The 14,928-nt window shown below is 36.1% G+C and overlaps 1 protein-coding gene across 1 annotated transcript; it reads left to right on the top strand.

The window, feature by feature from the left end:
• The first annotated feature begins 368 nt into the window (after window positions 1–368).
• LOC135686437 (uncharacterized) lies at window positions 369–12,264 on the top strand. The gene is made up of 7 exons (XM_065202665.2): window positions 369–851; window positions 1,382–2,536; window positions 3,408–3,736; window positions 4,156–4,251; window positions 4,996–5,077; window positions 6,269–6,450; window positions 9,146–12,264. The coding sequence occupies exons 1-7, from the start codon at window positions 776–778 to the stop codon at window positions 9,260–9,262; spliced, it is 2,037 nt and encodes a 678-aa protein (XP_065058737.1). The 5' UTR covers window positions 369–775; the 3' UTR covers window positions 9,263–12,264.
• Window positions 12,265–14,928: the final 2,664 nt, after the last annotated feature.

A 14,928-nucleotide genomic window follows, 5' to 3' on the forward strand; every position in this document is an offset into this window, starting at 1 on the left:
ATTGATTTTTTAGCAATTAAAGTATGCGTTAGGACTTTTAGAAGTTGCAAAAAGCATTACGATAAGGTACCTAATTTGTGCGAATTTTTCGGAATTCAAATCAGCTCCATCTGGCGGGGCCTGATAAGTCTTATAAATATGGAAGCCACAATGTTTATTTGAAAAAATGGCTTGTAAAAATGTAGCAACACGAGTTTCTAAGAATAAATGCTAGAGTAGTGTTTTATTGCTCTAGATAACTTGCTTTATTTTTCTCATTCTGGTCTCATTCTTAATCATGGTCTCAAGGCCTAAGAGAACTTATCGACGCCCCTTGCTCTGATCCAGGGGCACCAGTTATCTTCATTGAATGAATCCATAAATCAATAGTTCATCATTGCTTTCTTGAAAATCGAATGAGCCCATCGTTGCCTTCCAAATATATCATTTGCACTTTTATCGAGATAACGAAATCTTTATTAACCTTGTTTTTTCTTGGACTTTTTATATCTGCTTGTTTGTTGAAAACAGCCAGCTTCGTTCGATACACAGACCTGCATTTACCAGAGCGCGAAAGGTTTATGAGCTTGTGAACTATCAAGTTGGCCTAAGTCATTACTTATTCATGCTTCAGTGGCGATGCAGTGTAATGACCATACTTCATCGCTTTGCCTTGTGATCGGAGAGCAGAGCATCAAAATGAAAATTGAGAATTTTCTAACATGGATGCAATAGGAAATGGGTAACTAGACTTGGATATGAAACCTGCCTTCAAAGTATCACAGCAAAATGTTCGATGTCAAAATCGAATATGAATATACAGCTGGGATTATCTTTTCTCGCATTATGGCTACTAGTCTTCGCTCAGATAGGTAAGGAGTTTCATTTTTAATTTAATACTTAATATCAAATTTTACCCTATGTAACCAGGGTAATCGAATTTAAGCGTTGTACACAAACTTGGTTTTGCAAAGCGACACAAAATTATTACTGTAACTTAAAAACAAGATACATACAATTTTTCACTGCTTGTAACGAAGAACCAACAGAATAAAGCGTGTAAATCTGTTTTGAAACCACGATTGCTAATGTGATTTTTTCCCATTTACCTTGATAAGACTATCTATTAAAAGATTGTTAAATTGATCTCTACTTTATATAAAAACAAGTATGTTTGATGTCTAAATTGATAGCTTTGTTATCTTCATGGTATAGTTTACCGAAGTTTGAATTTACTGAAAACAGGAAAACAGCATTTATGGCTTTCGTTTGTCGTTTATTTCTACATTATATTCTACCTGTTGATAAAGACCTCTTAGTATAAAATAAAGTCTTTGTGGTTTTTTAGGTACAGAATGGATTCAAATATAAATTAAGATTAAATTTTTTTCCATTCAATTAGTATGTTCAGGGCAAGTAGGATCAAAAGGGGATGAGAACAGGAGTCGTGAAAGCGAGGCCGACACAAACAATTCTGATATCTCAAGTGAAGACGATGCGGTGGAAAATGCAGATCTGATGAACAGGCTGCAAGGTTTGCCAACTGATAAACTGAAAAGCTTGCTGAAGATAATAAACAAAGAAGAAAATAACCATGATGCAGCCGAAGAGTATTCTGATGAAAATGACAGTGGGAATAAAAATCTGCTACACAAGGACGAAATGACTGCCAAGAGCGGTAGGCCTACAAAAAAGGTGTCTTTTCACAGAAATAAGGAGGCACCGAAAGAATCAAATGAATCGAAAGGACAAGCAGAGGACACAGAGCTCTCAGATGGTGAAATGGAGGCTAAACAGAAGAGTGAAGCGGATTTGACATCCATGAAAATGAATACAAAAACTGGCAGCTCGAGACAACTGAAAAAGGCACAACCTGTCACCAATGTTTTGATAAGAGCATTCGAAGGCGATGTAGATGTTAAAGAAGGATCAAAAGATTCTGATGCAAATACACAAAACTCTTTACATGCTGATAAAAGTTTGAAATCCCACAAAAAAGATTACGATGACGATGTTTTTGCTGGGACAGAGGACAATGCGGTTAGAACTAATGAGATATCTAGTCAAGGAGAATCGAGGATGAAGCTCACGCAGCTTGCACCGAAAGAAGAGAAAGTAGATGTTGCGCATGCGTCGCATAGTTACGCAGATGGTGCACTGTCTCATACTGAAACTGAGACTGATGCCAATGAAGGTTCACAGCCTTCCCAGACTGCCAATGATTTCCAAACAAGTGATCACAGCGAGGATACAACAAAGGAGAAATCACTGGACCAACAACCAACTCATAGTAGTAAATCAATCCTTCACAAAATTATCAAAGAACGTCTGCCTACAGAAATCATACAAGAAATCAATGATGCAATGATTGAAAAAGTGAGAGAATCTGGAGACAGAAGGGCATCTCTTGCAAATGATGCGTCAACAAATGGAAAAGAGTCTATTGATGTGACATCAACGGTGGAACAAAACAACAACTCTGGGGTTGATGCCAACAAAAGAGGCTCTGGAGGAAAGCAGCAATTTGCTTTCTCCTACGATCCTGATTCCCCAATAGGTATGAAAATATTATTCATGCATGTTTTAGTAAGATCATAATTCTGAAAATATGTACGGACCTGTAAATTAAATAACTTTTCCTTCCTTTTTTCTAGTTAAAACGAAAATTGTTGCGTGGCATTTCATTAATTTGATGATCTTCTTTATTCTTTCTGTATTTTCTCTAATAAGCGCCCGCAGCTTTTGTTATCAAACTGTTGAGAAGAAGATACTGCATTGCAAAGAACAGTGCCTCCGGAACGGAATTCGTATATGGGGTGCTGCCGTTGTATTCCTTCTCATTCGGTAGACTGTTATAAAGGAATTATGCTACATTTTGACAATGTTGACTTCCAACTGGCTAGATCACACGTTTCGATCTATGCTTTACTTCTTAATAGAATATCTAACTGGATCACTTAAACATTTTCTTATGCAAAAAAGTAAAAAAAACGAAAAAATAGGAATATGATGGTGGTTTTAGGTGCATAGAAATATTACTTTGTATACCATTACATGAATATATACCATTACATCAAATAACACTAGCAAACAAACTGTCTGAGACAGGCTTATTACATATTTTTATGTATTAGCGGTGCTTTTGATTTGGGTGTTGGGGAGAGGCTGGCACTGATAAAGAAACACTTAAGTCGTTGTCTAACAAGATAACAATTAATATTTACGCCTTCCATTAATTATCAATTGTGTATACCTTCCTTACAAAAATCTATAACTATTCTTATAGGAAATTCTTGATGAATTGAGAGAAAGCTTTTTCTTTTCATGGAAATTCGTGATTGTTTCTCAAAGGTGTGAAATTGCTGTGAGTCTATCTATAAGACACTTGGCCCGCATTGTTGGAATAAGCAGTTTTCTATTTCTTGTAGGCCCTGAGATGTGGAAAGTTCTGCACACTGACTGGACTTGCCAAGGCAGGAAGCAGTCACCAATATCTATCAAAACAGAAGATGTTGTTAATGACACAATGTGCAAAAACATTGCAATCCGGGTCGAACCAGAGGGAAGGCCGCTGCGAGGCATCTTGCGAAACAATGGCCATGCCCCTACATTTTCTCTAACAAGCAACACCATAGTGCGTTTATTGGGGGGATTGCTTCCAAATGATTACTTCTTGAAACAACTTCATTTTCATTATGGCTGTGAAAATAAAAGAGGTTCTGAGCACAGGATAGACGGTCAAAGCTTCCCAATGGAGGTAGGTCTGTGTACAATAGTAAAATCCCAAAATCTAAAAAAGGAATCTAGATGCTTTAAAAAACATTTTTATCAAAGATACCTTTACTATGGTCCCCAAATAGATATCATTTACGACAAGACAAAGTCCTTCGAATTCCACAGGCGAAATAAGCAGAATAGCATGAGTCAATATCAGTGAAATACGTTTGGTAATTATAAAAAACGTACTCATTTCGAAAATCATAAAACAGATTTCATTTTCATGACTACTTTTGAACCGTTATTGAGTTCGTACAATTATGCGTCGTATTCGCAATAACAACCAGCTGTTAATATAGTAATTGCAATTGAAGATAGGTATAGCCTTGTAGTCTTTAATTTTGAAATACTGCGTCCTTTCTAAAATGTGCATTCAGCCTATGCCTTTTTCATCTCTAGCTCCACCTTGTTTTTTGGGACAAAAAGACATTCGAGACATTTTCAGAAGCAGCTAAATCTGATCGAGGAATTGCTGTTGTTGCTGTTTTGTTTCAGGTTGGACCTTAGTTGCCTTTATCGACTTCTGAAAGTTTTCATCGTTGTCATCAATTACTGCTATGCTTACTGAAGAGATTATGCATGATTTAAGATATGCAACAATGACGTATTTTATAATTAGTGTTATTTTTTATATAACAACAATGACTGTCTTTTGTAAATGTATGGAGCAAACCCAATAGATCATATCTTTAAAGGCTCGATAAATGTAAAAAGCCCTTTTGGAACAGCAGGAGGTCAAAGATCGTAATCTCTGAACTGCATCGAAAACTCTCAAACATGGAAGCCGATGCTGGTTTTTAATGAAGAGAGTTTACGATGCCGGGTTAAAATGAGGAGAAATTACAATGCCATTTTTAGATGACACGAGTTTGTGAAGCCGGTTTTAGAAGAATAGAGCTTGCGATGCTTAATTTTGCCAATGGTAACTAGAGTTAGCAATGTCGATTAGAGAATTGCTCTGACGATGCTTGCTAAAAGCCATGTTTATGGTTGCAATTCCAAAATTATGGCAGTTTCAGAAGTAGATGTTCCAATACGACGACGACCTGGATAAACGACGAATAATTGTCGGCTCTCTTCTAGCTATTTGATGATTTAACACCAAGCTTTGGAAACTCAAATTTAAAGGCTTTCCTCTGCTTTGGAAGCTTCTTTGGTGTATCTAACGACTTTTGATCAATATAGGTTGATAAGTTGAGGTTTGCAATGCCTAAATCTAAACGTTTTCTTTCCAAATAGCGATCTTACGTTCCTGTCAGTCAGATAAGGAACACGCCAGTCACCCAGATTTTACAGGTGCTGAAAAAGATTCCAAACGAAGGTAAATATCACTAACAGTAAAATGCTTGATAACAGGAAGTGCATGTGATGAACTGAAGGGCAAATTAGTACAGGCTAAAAAAACCTCGTTTAGGTACATATCTAGCTTTAAAAGTCAATAACGTTGCAACAAGTAGTATTTGAAGGAGAATTGGACAGAGAAAAAGACAAATGAATGACCAAACAGGCCTTTTGACAACAAACAGGATAAATCCAACATGGCAGACTCTGTGGCCTGTGCTAAACCGAGAACTTTTCAATAATTTGATCCATGAGATACGTCTATGGAATGCCATTGCCGCTAAAACTATTACACTTAATTTTAAAGGCATACTTTCTCATTATCAGGCATATGAAGCAGACATATCAATGCAAAAATCAAAGCTTAGGGACAAACATTTACATGAAAATCTTCGCACGTCAACTATCAGTTTAATGTGTGATTAAATAAACTTTCTGCATATGAAAATTGTTTCTTGATTATATTTTCATATAACTGTAACAAATGTAGTTGTTCATATTCAGTATGAAATTTGCCTAAAATCTGCTTAGTTATTCATCTGTCCAGCCTATGCAGAAAGGTTTTAACGGTAGCCCACCCCAAAAAAATAAGTTAAGCTAAACACACCTATCCGAGCTTTACGCTTATTGGCTATCGTTACACTCTATTCAGTTTTTCCAGTCCTAGCCAGCCAATTGATGGTGCTAATAAAATTGTACTTTATTTTGTTTACATACGTTCTCAAAGAAGAAGTTCAGTTGAAAGAAATTAGCATTAAGTGCAAAAAAAATATGCAAGCAAGAGGTTTTCGATAAGATATTATCAATGATAGCGACTTTATTCGCGATTTTCTCAGTCTTATTGCTAAAACTGGCGTTGATTCTTGAACTCCGATTTGCATTTCATTACAAAAAAGTATCGAGTGCTGCACAATATCATTGTCCAGCAGCCTTAGTGTAAGGGACAGTACTAGAGGTAATATAATCAAAGCAACACAATTTTATTGGATAACGACCAATAAAGCAACACAATTTTATTGGATAACGACCAAATCTAATTTTGTCACAACAAGAAGCTCTATTAGAACTAAAATTTTTAATTCAGATCATTCACTTTAAAGTTTTTGTATTGAGCACCAAATATTTGCTGCAATTGAAGTTGGAAAACTTCTAATTCTTTTCTTACCCATAGGAGATTTTGTGCAAATATCAGAGATATTTGACTTTCGTCTCGAGAAGTTAATCCCGAATGTGATGAACCCTATGCAGGCAGATAGATTTTTCACCTATGAGGGATCGCTTACAACTCCAGGGTGTTACGAATCAGTCACTTGGATAGTCTTTAACAGCCATCCAGTAATCACCGATGACCAGGTACGGAAGAAACTTTTTTCTGTAATTCTTTGTTATTGCTAGAATCTAGAAAGCAATATTAAATTCAAGAGAGTATTTTAGCTTCTAGCTTTGGGGGGGGGGGGGTAATTTACGGGTACGTGCCATTATTTAGGGGAACCTTTTTCTCAAATATGCAAAGTTATCGCTATCATTTTTATATATGTGCGAAATTACAGGTACCACTTGAAAGAATTAGCAGAATTATGGAAACCATTTTGGGAAAATGTTGCAAAATTATTAGGAGGGGAATTAAGCATTAGCAAAATGAATGCCCAGTTGGAAATGAAGGTATGGAACATGTGTAATATCGAGATTTAAGGGGAAAGAACAAACAAAACTTGTTTGATAATTTCGCTGTGTTTTAAAGATGTTGTTTGCATTGTGGTATCATGTTTCCTATTTTCAGGCATGTGCGGAATTATGGGTCCAAATTTTGAACCAAAATGGCACATTCCCATCCAAAACTAAGTTTAGTTACCACCACCCCCCATCTTTAGATGCTTCTAGTAACCGTTTATAATGATTACCAATTTAAAGGAAGGTATGTATAATCTAGATCAATGGTTACTCGCCAAAGAGAGGTGGCTAAAAAACAGTTACAGTTTCAACGGAAGCTGTTACGATTTCAAACTAAAGATAGCTGTCGCTGCAGCTTTGGGAAGAGATTTTGGAAATTCAATGAATTAGCAACAAATAATTGGCATAAGTGATACAAAATGATACAGGAGTGAATAAAAAGCAAGTTATTATTTGTAACGAGCAAGAACAGAAAAGATTGAGGGATTTAGTCAAAGCCTTGGCTCTCCATAATCGTGGTTATAGCACTGCTACCATTTTCTGAAAACTTTTTTTAATTTTTTTTCTAAAAACTAGAAAATATTCAATTTTGAACTCTTTGCAAGATTTGGAGCTGCTTCTCAATATATGCTCTTTAATTAAAAAAAGTCTTCTAGCTACTTTAGCAGTCGTTAATTTGATGAAGTTTTGGGTTGTGGTGCAACGGAACCCAATTTGATATGGCTCGAAAATTTGCCTTGAAAATTGAAGGATTTCTTTAAAAAAAGAAGCAACAAGGCTTCTGTAACAAGACATTTGATAATTCACTGCGCTTGAACCACCAATCAAATGTTTCAATTTCCCCCAGTAGTACCTGATGATAATTCCTACCGCACTTCATCCAAAAGAAAGCAGCATTTTTTGATATAGAGTTTTAAACATAGATTTGTTTTTGATATCAAAGATAGATGGAATTGGACTGGAAGGCGAAAAGAAAATTAAATTATCATGTTGTTATTGGTCCTCATTCTCCGAATGCATCGTACTTCGTTACAAAATCACAAGTAGAAATAACTGAGTACTTGTACTTGAATGAGGCTTACGTATAATAATGAACTAACTTACCAAATCTTTGCTTTACTTTTGTGGTGCAGTAACTATCATAGAATGAACGCAAATAATACTACAATTATATACCCAGTTGTGGATCGAAATAGACCAATCCGATTAACAGGTAACCGTCATGTGCTCACGTTCTCTGGTTGGCCTATTTTGATTCTCAACTAGGTATATATACTTTACATATACTTCCTAGCTTAAAGAATTAGAGAGACTATTCGGGTAAAAAAGAATTCGCAATTCCTTTAGTAGTCTTCCCTATTCCAAATAACTAAGAAAATGGTTAGACATATCTTATTGAATATTTTTGTTTTTTGTTGCGGCATTTAAACAAGACGTTATTTTCAATCCACAATCCATAAAACAAGCAGGTGGTTAGGTGTATTTTCTGCAGACTTACAGAGGCTTGTGGGAATTTTGGAAGGTCTTAAAATAGGCAAAGAGGTAAATATAGAAACTGAAGCTTTGCAATCTATATTGAGCAAGAACGAATTGCAAGTGGCAGCTGTGAAGGGTCTAGTATCTCATGCAAGGTGGCTTATTTTAATCAAAGTCCGTCAAGAATATTTTTGGCGTGAAACTGGGCAGTTTTTTTTAAAGACTTCTGCTCAAGGAGATAAGAAGTGCAAATTTTTGAAAGGAACCTCCCTTTTTAGAACATTTCTTGGGTACTCAGAGCCATCGAGAGGCGAGGCAAGCCTTGTTGGGGGAGGGGGGGGGAGGTGTGGACTACATTTACCTGATTAAAAAGTTTTCCCTACAATTCTTTCGTTGCTGTCACAAACCTCTGCAATGATGCTTCTAGTTCCTTGGAAAATGCACTCTTTGAGCACATTTCACTAACTCTCTCTGTGACTCTGTGATACCTCTGGAGGTACTTCCCTCCTAAAACACTTTTCCCAATATGAGAAATTACTAAATGTTCTATTCCCTCCTACTCAATAAATTTTCATCAACTTTTAAATGGAATTTCGTCCAAAATTTCCTGGGAGTGTGAGAAAAATAAGCTCTATATTATTTTGGCATTGCACCAACATACTACACATTGCGTATTTCTTCCAATAAATGGCCTAATTCCCCTCCTTACATACCTGATAACAGAAAAAACAGAAAAATTTTCGACAATCCCCTGCAGCAGCTCTCTTTTCCTGTGCACCTGCCATGAAGATATATGCTTGTCATACGAAAAGAGAATTCTTAGTCCTTAGTTGTTGCAATGTCTCTGAAATTGATGCATTTGGAATTTTTTTGTTTGAATTGAAGAACTTTTTCTTTTTAGCTCGAAATATTTCGAAAACTGAAGTCTTCAAAAGTGAATGGAGATGGGACCATGTGCGACAACTATCGCCCTCTACAGAAAAGCTATGGCAGACGAATTTACAGCAACATCGTTTAATTCGCTGCCGATTCATAGCGGCTGAACACAATTAGTTAAGAGAATCATGAATGTGCCATTTAGACCAGTGTGTCGACAATGTGTGGTTGAATTGATCATTGGAACTGGGACAAAGTATGTTCTCTTCTCTTTCTGTCGATACGAAGATACGTGGTTAGGTCCTGTAGCCTAGGCCAAAGAGCAACGGCAGAAAACCACTTTAATCTGTAATTTTACACAGTAGTGTAGTGCTTTGGCAAGCCCAAGAGAGCCCTTCACAAAAAGTTTCTTTAAACAATAGAAAAAGATATAAAAAGTTCTTTAGCTTTAACGAGGAGCGCTCAGCCCCATGTTACACATGTAGCTTTTTAATATCCCCCTATTTGAACAACGTAGTTTCTTTACATATAAATATTAGTTTTGTTGGTCTTGGTTTTTGTAAAAGAAACACTTTGATCCAAACTTCTGTGCTTGCGTATATAGCTGCCATTAAACACTTTCACATATGACTCCTTAGTAATTAGAGACATCTCCCCTGGTTCTCTTTAGTCATTATGATTCCTGAAAACGAAAAGAAAGTAATCAACAAAAATTATATGATATTTACTCTAAACTCTAAAGCTAGTACGTATGAAGACACTTAATTCATTAAAAAAACAGGCATTTTTGAAACCTCAGCTCTTGGTGAAGACCCAAATTAAAATGAAACGATTCTATCAATATTACAAAGCTCTAGTAATGAGATTGGTCGTACGATGAATGGACTAGAGATATTCATCTAACAAACATATTGATTATTAAAACTGAAGATAGTCTTACATAGTACACAAATACACTTGAATTTTGATGCGTAATAATTATATTTTCTTTGTTTTTATTTTTTAAAAGTTAAAATTATCATCTAATGACGTGTAAAAATTAAATAGCTTTTATCTAACAATTCATTCTTAAAATCACGAAAATGTCTAGCGATTGAAAGATAATAACCTACATCAATAAATTTCATTGCATCAATAATACTAAAAAAGTATTCTGTGAAAATGTTTGCTGTGCTTACCTCTTTTACAGGGTTTACATGACAGGGAGCACGGGGATGTTAAATTTTGAAAATTTGAAAAATGTATAGGGCTATAGTCATAAAACGCTGTTTAAAAGAGATGCTTTTACACTAAAGTGTCGTATGATGCATTGCATTTTGCAGATGAAATGAAACTTTTGCTGCAACGTTTCTTTCTTTGAAAGAAGACATTCCTAACCTTCGTGATAGAAAATCTATGTTATGAACATAAAGGTCGTATTCTGGCAAAAAGCTTCATTCTGCTCACACCCCTTTTCTATTAGTTATCGATCTTGGCTGGCTGGGAGGGGGAGCGTGTGCCTATTCAAGCGCTCTTTCATGCTGATAACCATAAATGCTGATAATTTCCACACGCACGTATTTTATTGACAGCCAGAAAATGGTTTTACCTCAGACGCAACCTGTTCAAATGAAACTTTTTTCAAAACGCCCAAACATCAAGTCTTTTGTCCAATATTTACACAACAGGTTGATTCCCTCTGTACAAGACAAACTCTATCTCTTGATTAAGCAGCTGCTTGTTAATCGGTGTATTTGCTTTCTGTCTCTCGACCATTTTGCATATGCCTGTAGTAAAAGCAATTTTTTCGTAGGAGAAGTTGCAGATAACTCTATCATTGCTTGCTTTTGTTTACTCGTACCAATCGTTTACTCTACCTTTGGAATGAAGCTACGTACATGTTTTGTAGTGATATAAGCATCTGTTTGAGTATCATCACAAGCTTTTATGTAATGTTTATACAGTCTTGACCTCTTTTGATTTGATGTGAATAGTTCAATAAAACCCTACAACTGTTTTCAACGTTAGGTCAAGCTCGGGCTTGTGTACGATTGCTCATGGACGGGCCCTTACATGGCTCTTATATCCAATACTTGTTTACATTTATTGTAAAATGTTCCGCTTTCTATAATGCTTGAAACCGGCAGGATGAGAAGCGGCAACGATGGTGTACACAAAAGGATTTTCTAATAGTCCAGGAACAGCTTGTTCAATAAAGGAGAGCCCATTGCGTGCTAATAATTTATTCCACGAGTTGCTGTCTTCTTCATTGAAAGCAAAACGAGCACTTTTATTGTTTGCCAAGGAGTTGCCGCCGTACGGTAATGAAAATCAGATAACAATCAAAAATTGAGCTAGCAGGTGCACAGTATGACAAATGCAACAGTGATGATGCTTATTGATGAGTGGTCGTTCTGCTGATTGACGATTAATGATTGGCGATTATGCTGATTGATGATTGATGATACTGATTGATTTTGATTATTATATTATGATAATCATTGAGTAAATGATGATGAAAATGACTGATCTCAATGAGTAAGCAAAGAATGCTTGTACGTTGAAGCTTTGCAGTACTTTCATTAAAGTCAACTTGGCTTTATGGGAAATAGAAGTCAAATACTAAATAAAAAGAACAGATTTCAGTTTATAATTGATTCCTACCTCTGTCCCAATTGCAATAAGGTCTTTCACGTCGTCAGACAACCTAAAGCGTGGGTTGAAAAAATTTCGAAAAATGTGAAAAATTGGGTTTGTTGGGCACTTTCGTTAGTTTTTGTCTCATGTTTTTTTGCTGTCATGACATCATGAATAGCTATTTCCATTTTTTTGATTTGGGCCAAATAACCAGAAGAAGGACCATAACGCCTATAAATCACCCTTAGATGTGCAAAATCAAGTAAATGTGTTACAAACTGGCTGAGACATGCCCACATGAACAGATGTTATTTCCCCCACTTTGGATTCGGGTATTAAATTTTATGAACCAAGCCAAACTAACAGCAATCTGTCTGCACGTTTCAGATTTTTCATTGACCATATCTCACAAAATCTCTAGCAAATTCAATTGATGTTGCACTTACAATAACAATTCATGGTGTTTTTGTGGTCAAAAGGCAGATGAATAACAGGTCGATTTTTTGTAAAATCAAATTAAAAGCACTCCTAAGCAGGGACGGATTTAGCCAGAGGTGTAAGGGGTGCGATACCCGCCCCCCAATATTTCTGCGTCCTTCAGTAAATTTGGTTCCATTCGGTAAAATAATTTGTTGGTAGCGGGTAGTAGCAAAGTAACGCCAAGAGTTAACATTATTTATCTTCTTATCAGTAGCGTAGCGGGGGCGGGGAGGAATATTCTGAAAGTCATCGCAAATATTTTCTGCTTGCTTCGCTCGCAGGGGACCCTCCTGTATATCTCTACAGAACGTGAAACAATTCCCCCTCGTTTTAGGGTTTTTAAAGAGAAGTCCTTCACATTCTTGAGACATTCCCGATAAAATAGAAACTAAAATGCTAAAGCAGTCCAATCCTTAAAAAACTGGATTCTGAAATGCTTGTCGTGGATTTTGGTCCAAGAAGAACAGACTTTAAAACTTTCGAATACTGTTTATTATTTTTATATATTTGATTACAATTTTGGAAAATCATTTTTTACACGTGGTGCTTCCTCGCCTTACACAATTCAGGATATAAACGTTAGTGGAATGGTGAGGGAAATAGACAGTTATAGAATATGGTGAGCCACAAAACGCTACATATGACGTTGTATAAAGAGAAATTGCTACGTAAAGATGCTTTTCCAAACGCATTTACAAAATGGGTGTTTTCCCAAATTCTTAGGGGTTTGGTCAGCGAAAATTTTCTCCCTTTTGCCCCAGCAATCTTCCAACCTAGGCTACGCCACTGTTTCTTACCGTCTTTACTTTAAAGTCAAAAGCCAAATTTTAAAAATGGGCGTATTCATCATTTTCCAGTGACCTGAAGGGTGCGGCACCAAAATTAGTGTCTAACACCCCCCAATCATTGTTGTTTAAATCCGCCCCTGCTCCTAAGCGATCGCGATCCTAAGCGCTCATATAGCAGAATTCAGGACCAGAAAGGGGACTACCATCTCAAACCCCCTATGAAATGGGCTTGAATTTGTTGGAATGATCAAACTCCCGACCAGAGTGAGGAGAGTCGCCAGCTCTCTTTATTCCAGGCATAGGAATCACGAGGTGTGTTCACATCGAAAGGGAAGGACCAGGACACTGCTCTATAAGCATAAGCTTCTCATTGTCCTAAAAACCTTTGAATGCTAGGTAGAAACAAATACAAATACATCATGTGTTCACTTGACATATATCTTCGTTGCACCCTGTTGATTTTTCTCCGTTTCTCTTTCGATCTACACCAGGGTATAATTTTTCATTTTACCTTTTGGAGACTGTTTAACATTCATTGCTTGTACCATGCATTTTTTCCCCTCACCATAGATGGCTATCACAAGCTCACCTAACAGAACTGATTTAATTGAAAAACCGAATTGCATTCAGTCAAATTTCTCATTGATATAGCAATGCCATTCTAATTTTGAGAAATTAAGAAGCATTTTAGAAACTCATACTTCTGGAAACTAAAAGAAAGTTGATTGGTACTAAAATCCATCTTGTTGTATAAAATGTTTGCTTAAAGACACTTTTGGGTAAATAATGTTAAAACTTGTATCAATTTATCCATAAAGATGAATTAAATGTCCAATCAGCAAGGACGATTCAATTCAGACCATTCAAAAGTTGATTGTATCTCTCAATTGCCTTTAGTTCTCGTTAACTATAAATATTTCTAAATCTAGAATCAATATAGTGCTTTAAACTATCATTAAAACTTTTGAAACAATGAAACAGGAGAATTTTGACATGTGCAAATATTCCCATTAGAAAGGAGAAGGGTTTTGATCTGGCTCGACACAAATAACACACACAAAATGTATTCTGGACTTGGTTTCTCGGAAAATGCAAGTACTTCCTGGAAGGGTTTAATTCAGTCATGAGACTTGGCAGTCCTTTAGAATATGACAGTCAAATGGATATTCATATTGTTGTCAATATTTGCACGCGTGAATCATCAAACCTATGTTAGCACAAAACAATTTCAATTTATTAATCCCAATACGAATGGTCATGGTCATTATCAACAACTTTCTTTTGCTCTTTGCCTGTGAAGCCCAAAAAGGAACAGATGGCAATGTATGTTTTTATTACTTTTATGCATCATGAATATCCTGCTGGCTAAATGCCACTTGCATCTGGCGCATTCACAACCTACAACCCTCCTCCAGGATTGCCAGATTGCCTGGTAACGCTTATGCTAAACAAGTTACAAAAGGATGCCATATTATGCCAAACACAAATGTTGGTATGATGATGTCATTCTGGTATGTAAATTTTTGTGCTTGCTTTCTGTGCTCCAATTATCATATTTTTTAAAAAAACTACAAATAATAATTTATTTTCAAGCATCCGTAATTGTGATGGTATTAAAGAAAAGGTCTTTCTCAAATGCCAAGATAGGGCAGCCAACATAATTAAAAAACAGATAATTCATCCCATTTGGAAGGAAAAAGTACATAAAGTATTTGACTAAGTTTTCCAAAATACCAAAAATAATGCTAAAATAATGTCAGATGCCAAATGAAATTTTTGTATGCCAACATGGCCAGAAATATGAAGCCTCCTCGGTAGATTGCTAGCACCTATGCTCAAAGGGGGTATCCAAGTTATATGTCCTAAAAGTATAATTTATTATAAATAACTTTCTCTCTATTTTCATTGGTTTTCTCTCGTGCAC

This window comes from Rhopilema esculentum, chromosome 6, assembly GCF_057945365.1.
Source record: "Rhopilema esculentum isolate cy_ngs chromosome 6, ASM5794536v1, whole genome shotgun sequence".
Taxonomy (NCBI): domain Eukaryota; kingdom Metazoa; phylum Cnidaria; class Scyphozoa; order Rhizostomeae; family Rhizostomatidae; genus Rhopilema; species Rhopilema esculentum.

Bases quoted from the DNA above. Each gene is read 5' to 3' on its own strand.
- LOC135686437 (XM_065202665.2), top strand. From the start codon at position 776: ATGTCAAAATCGAATATGAATATACAGCTGGGATTATCTTTTCTCGCA. The intron at 3,737-4,155 runs GTAGGTCTGTGT...TTTCATCTCTAG, and splicing joins GTCAAAGCTTCCCAATGGAG to CTCCACCTTGTTTTTTGGGA. The intron at 5,078-6,268 runs GTAAATATCACT...TCTTACCCATAG, and splicing joins GAAAAAGATTCCAAACGAAG to GAGATTTTGTGCAAATATCA.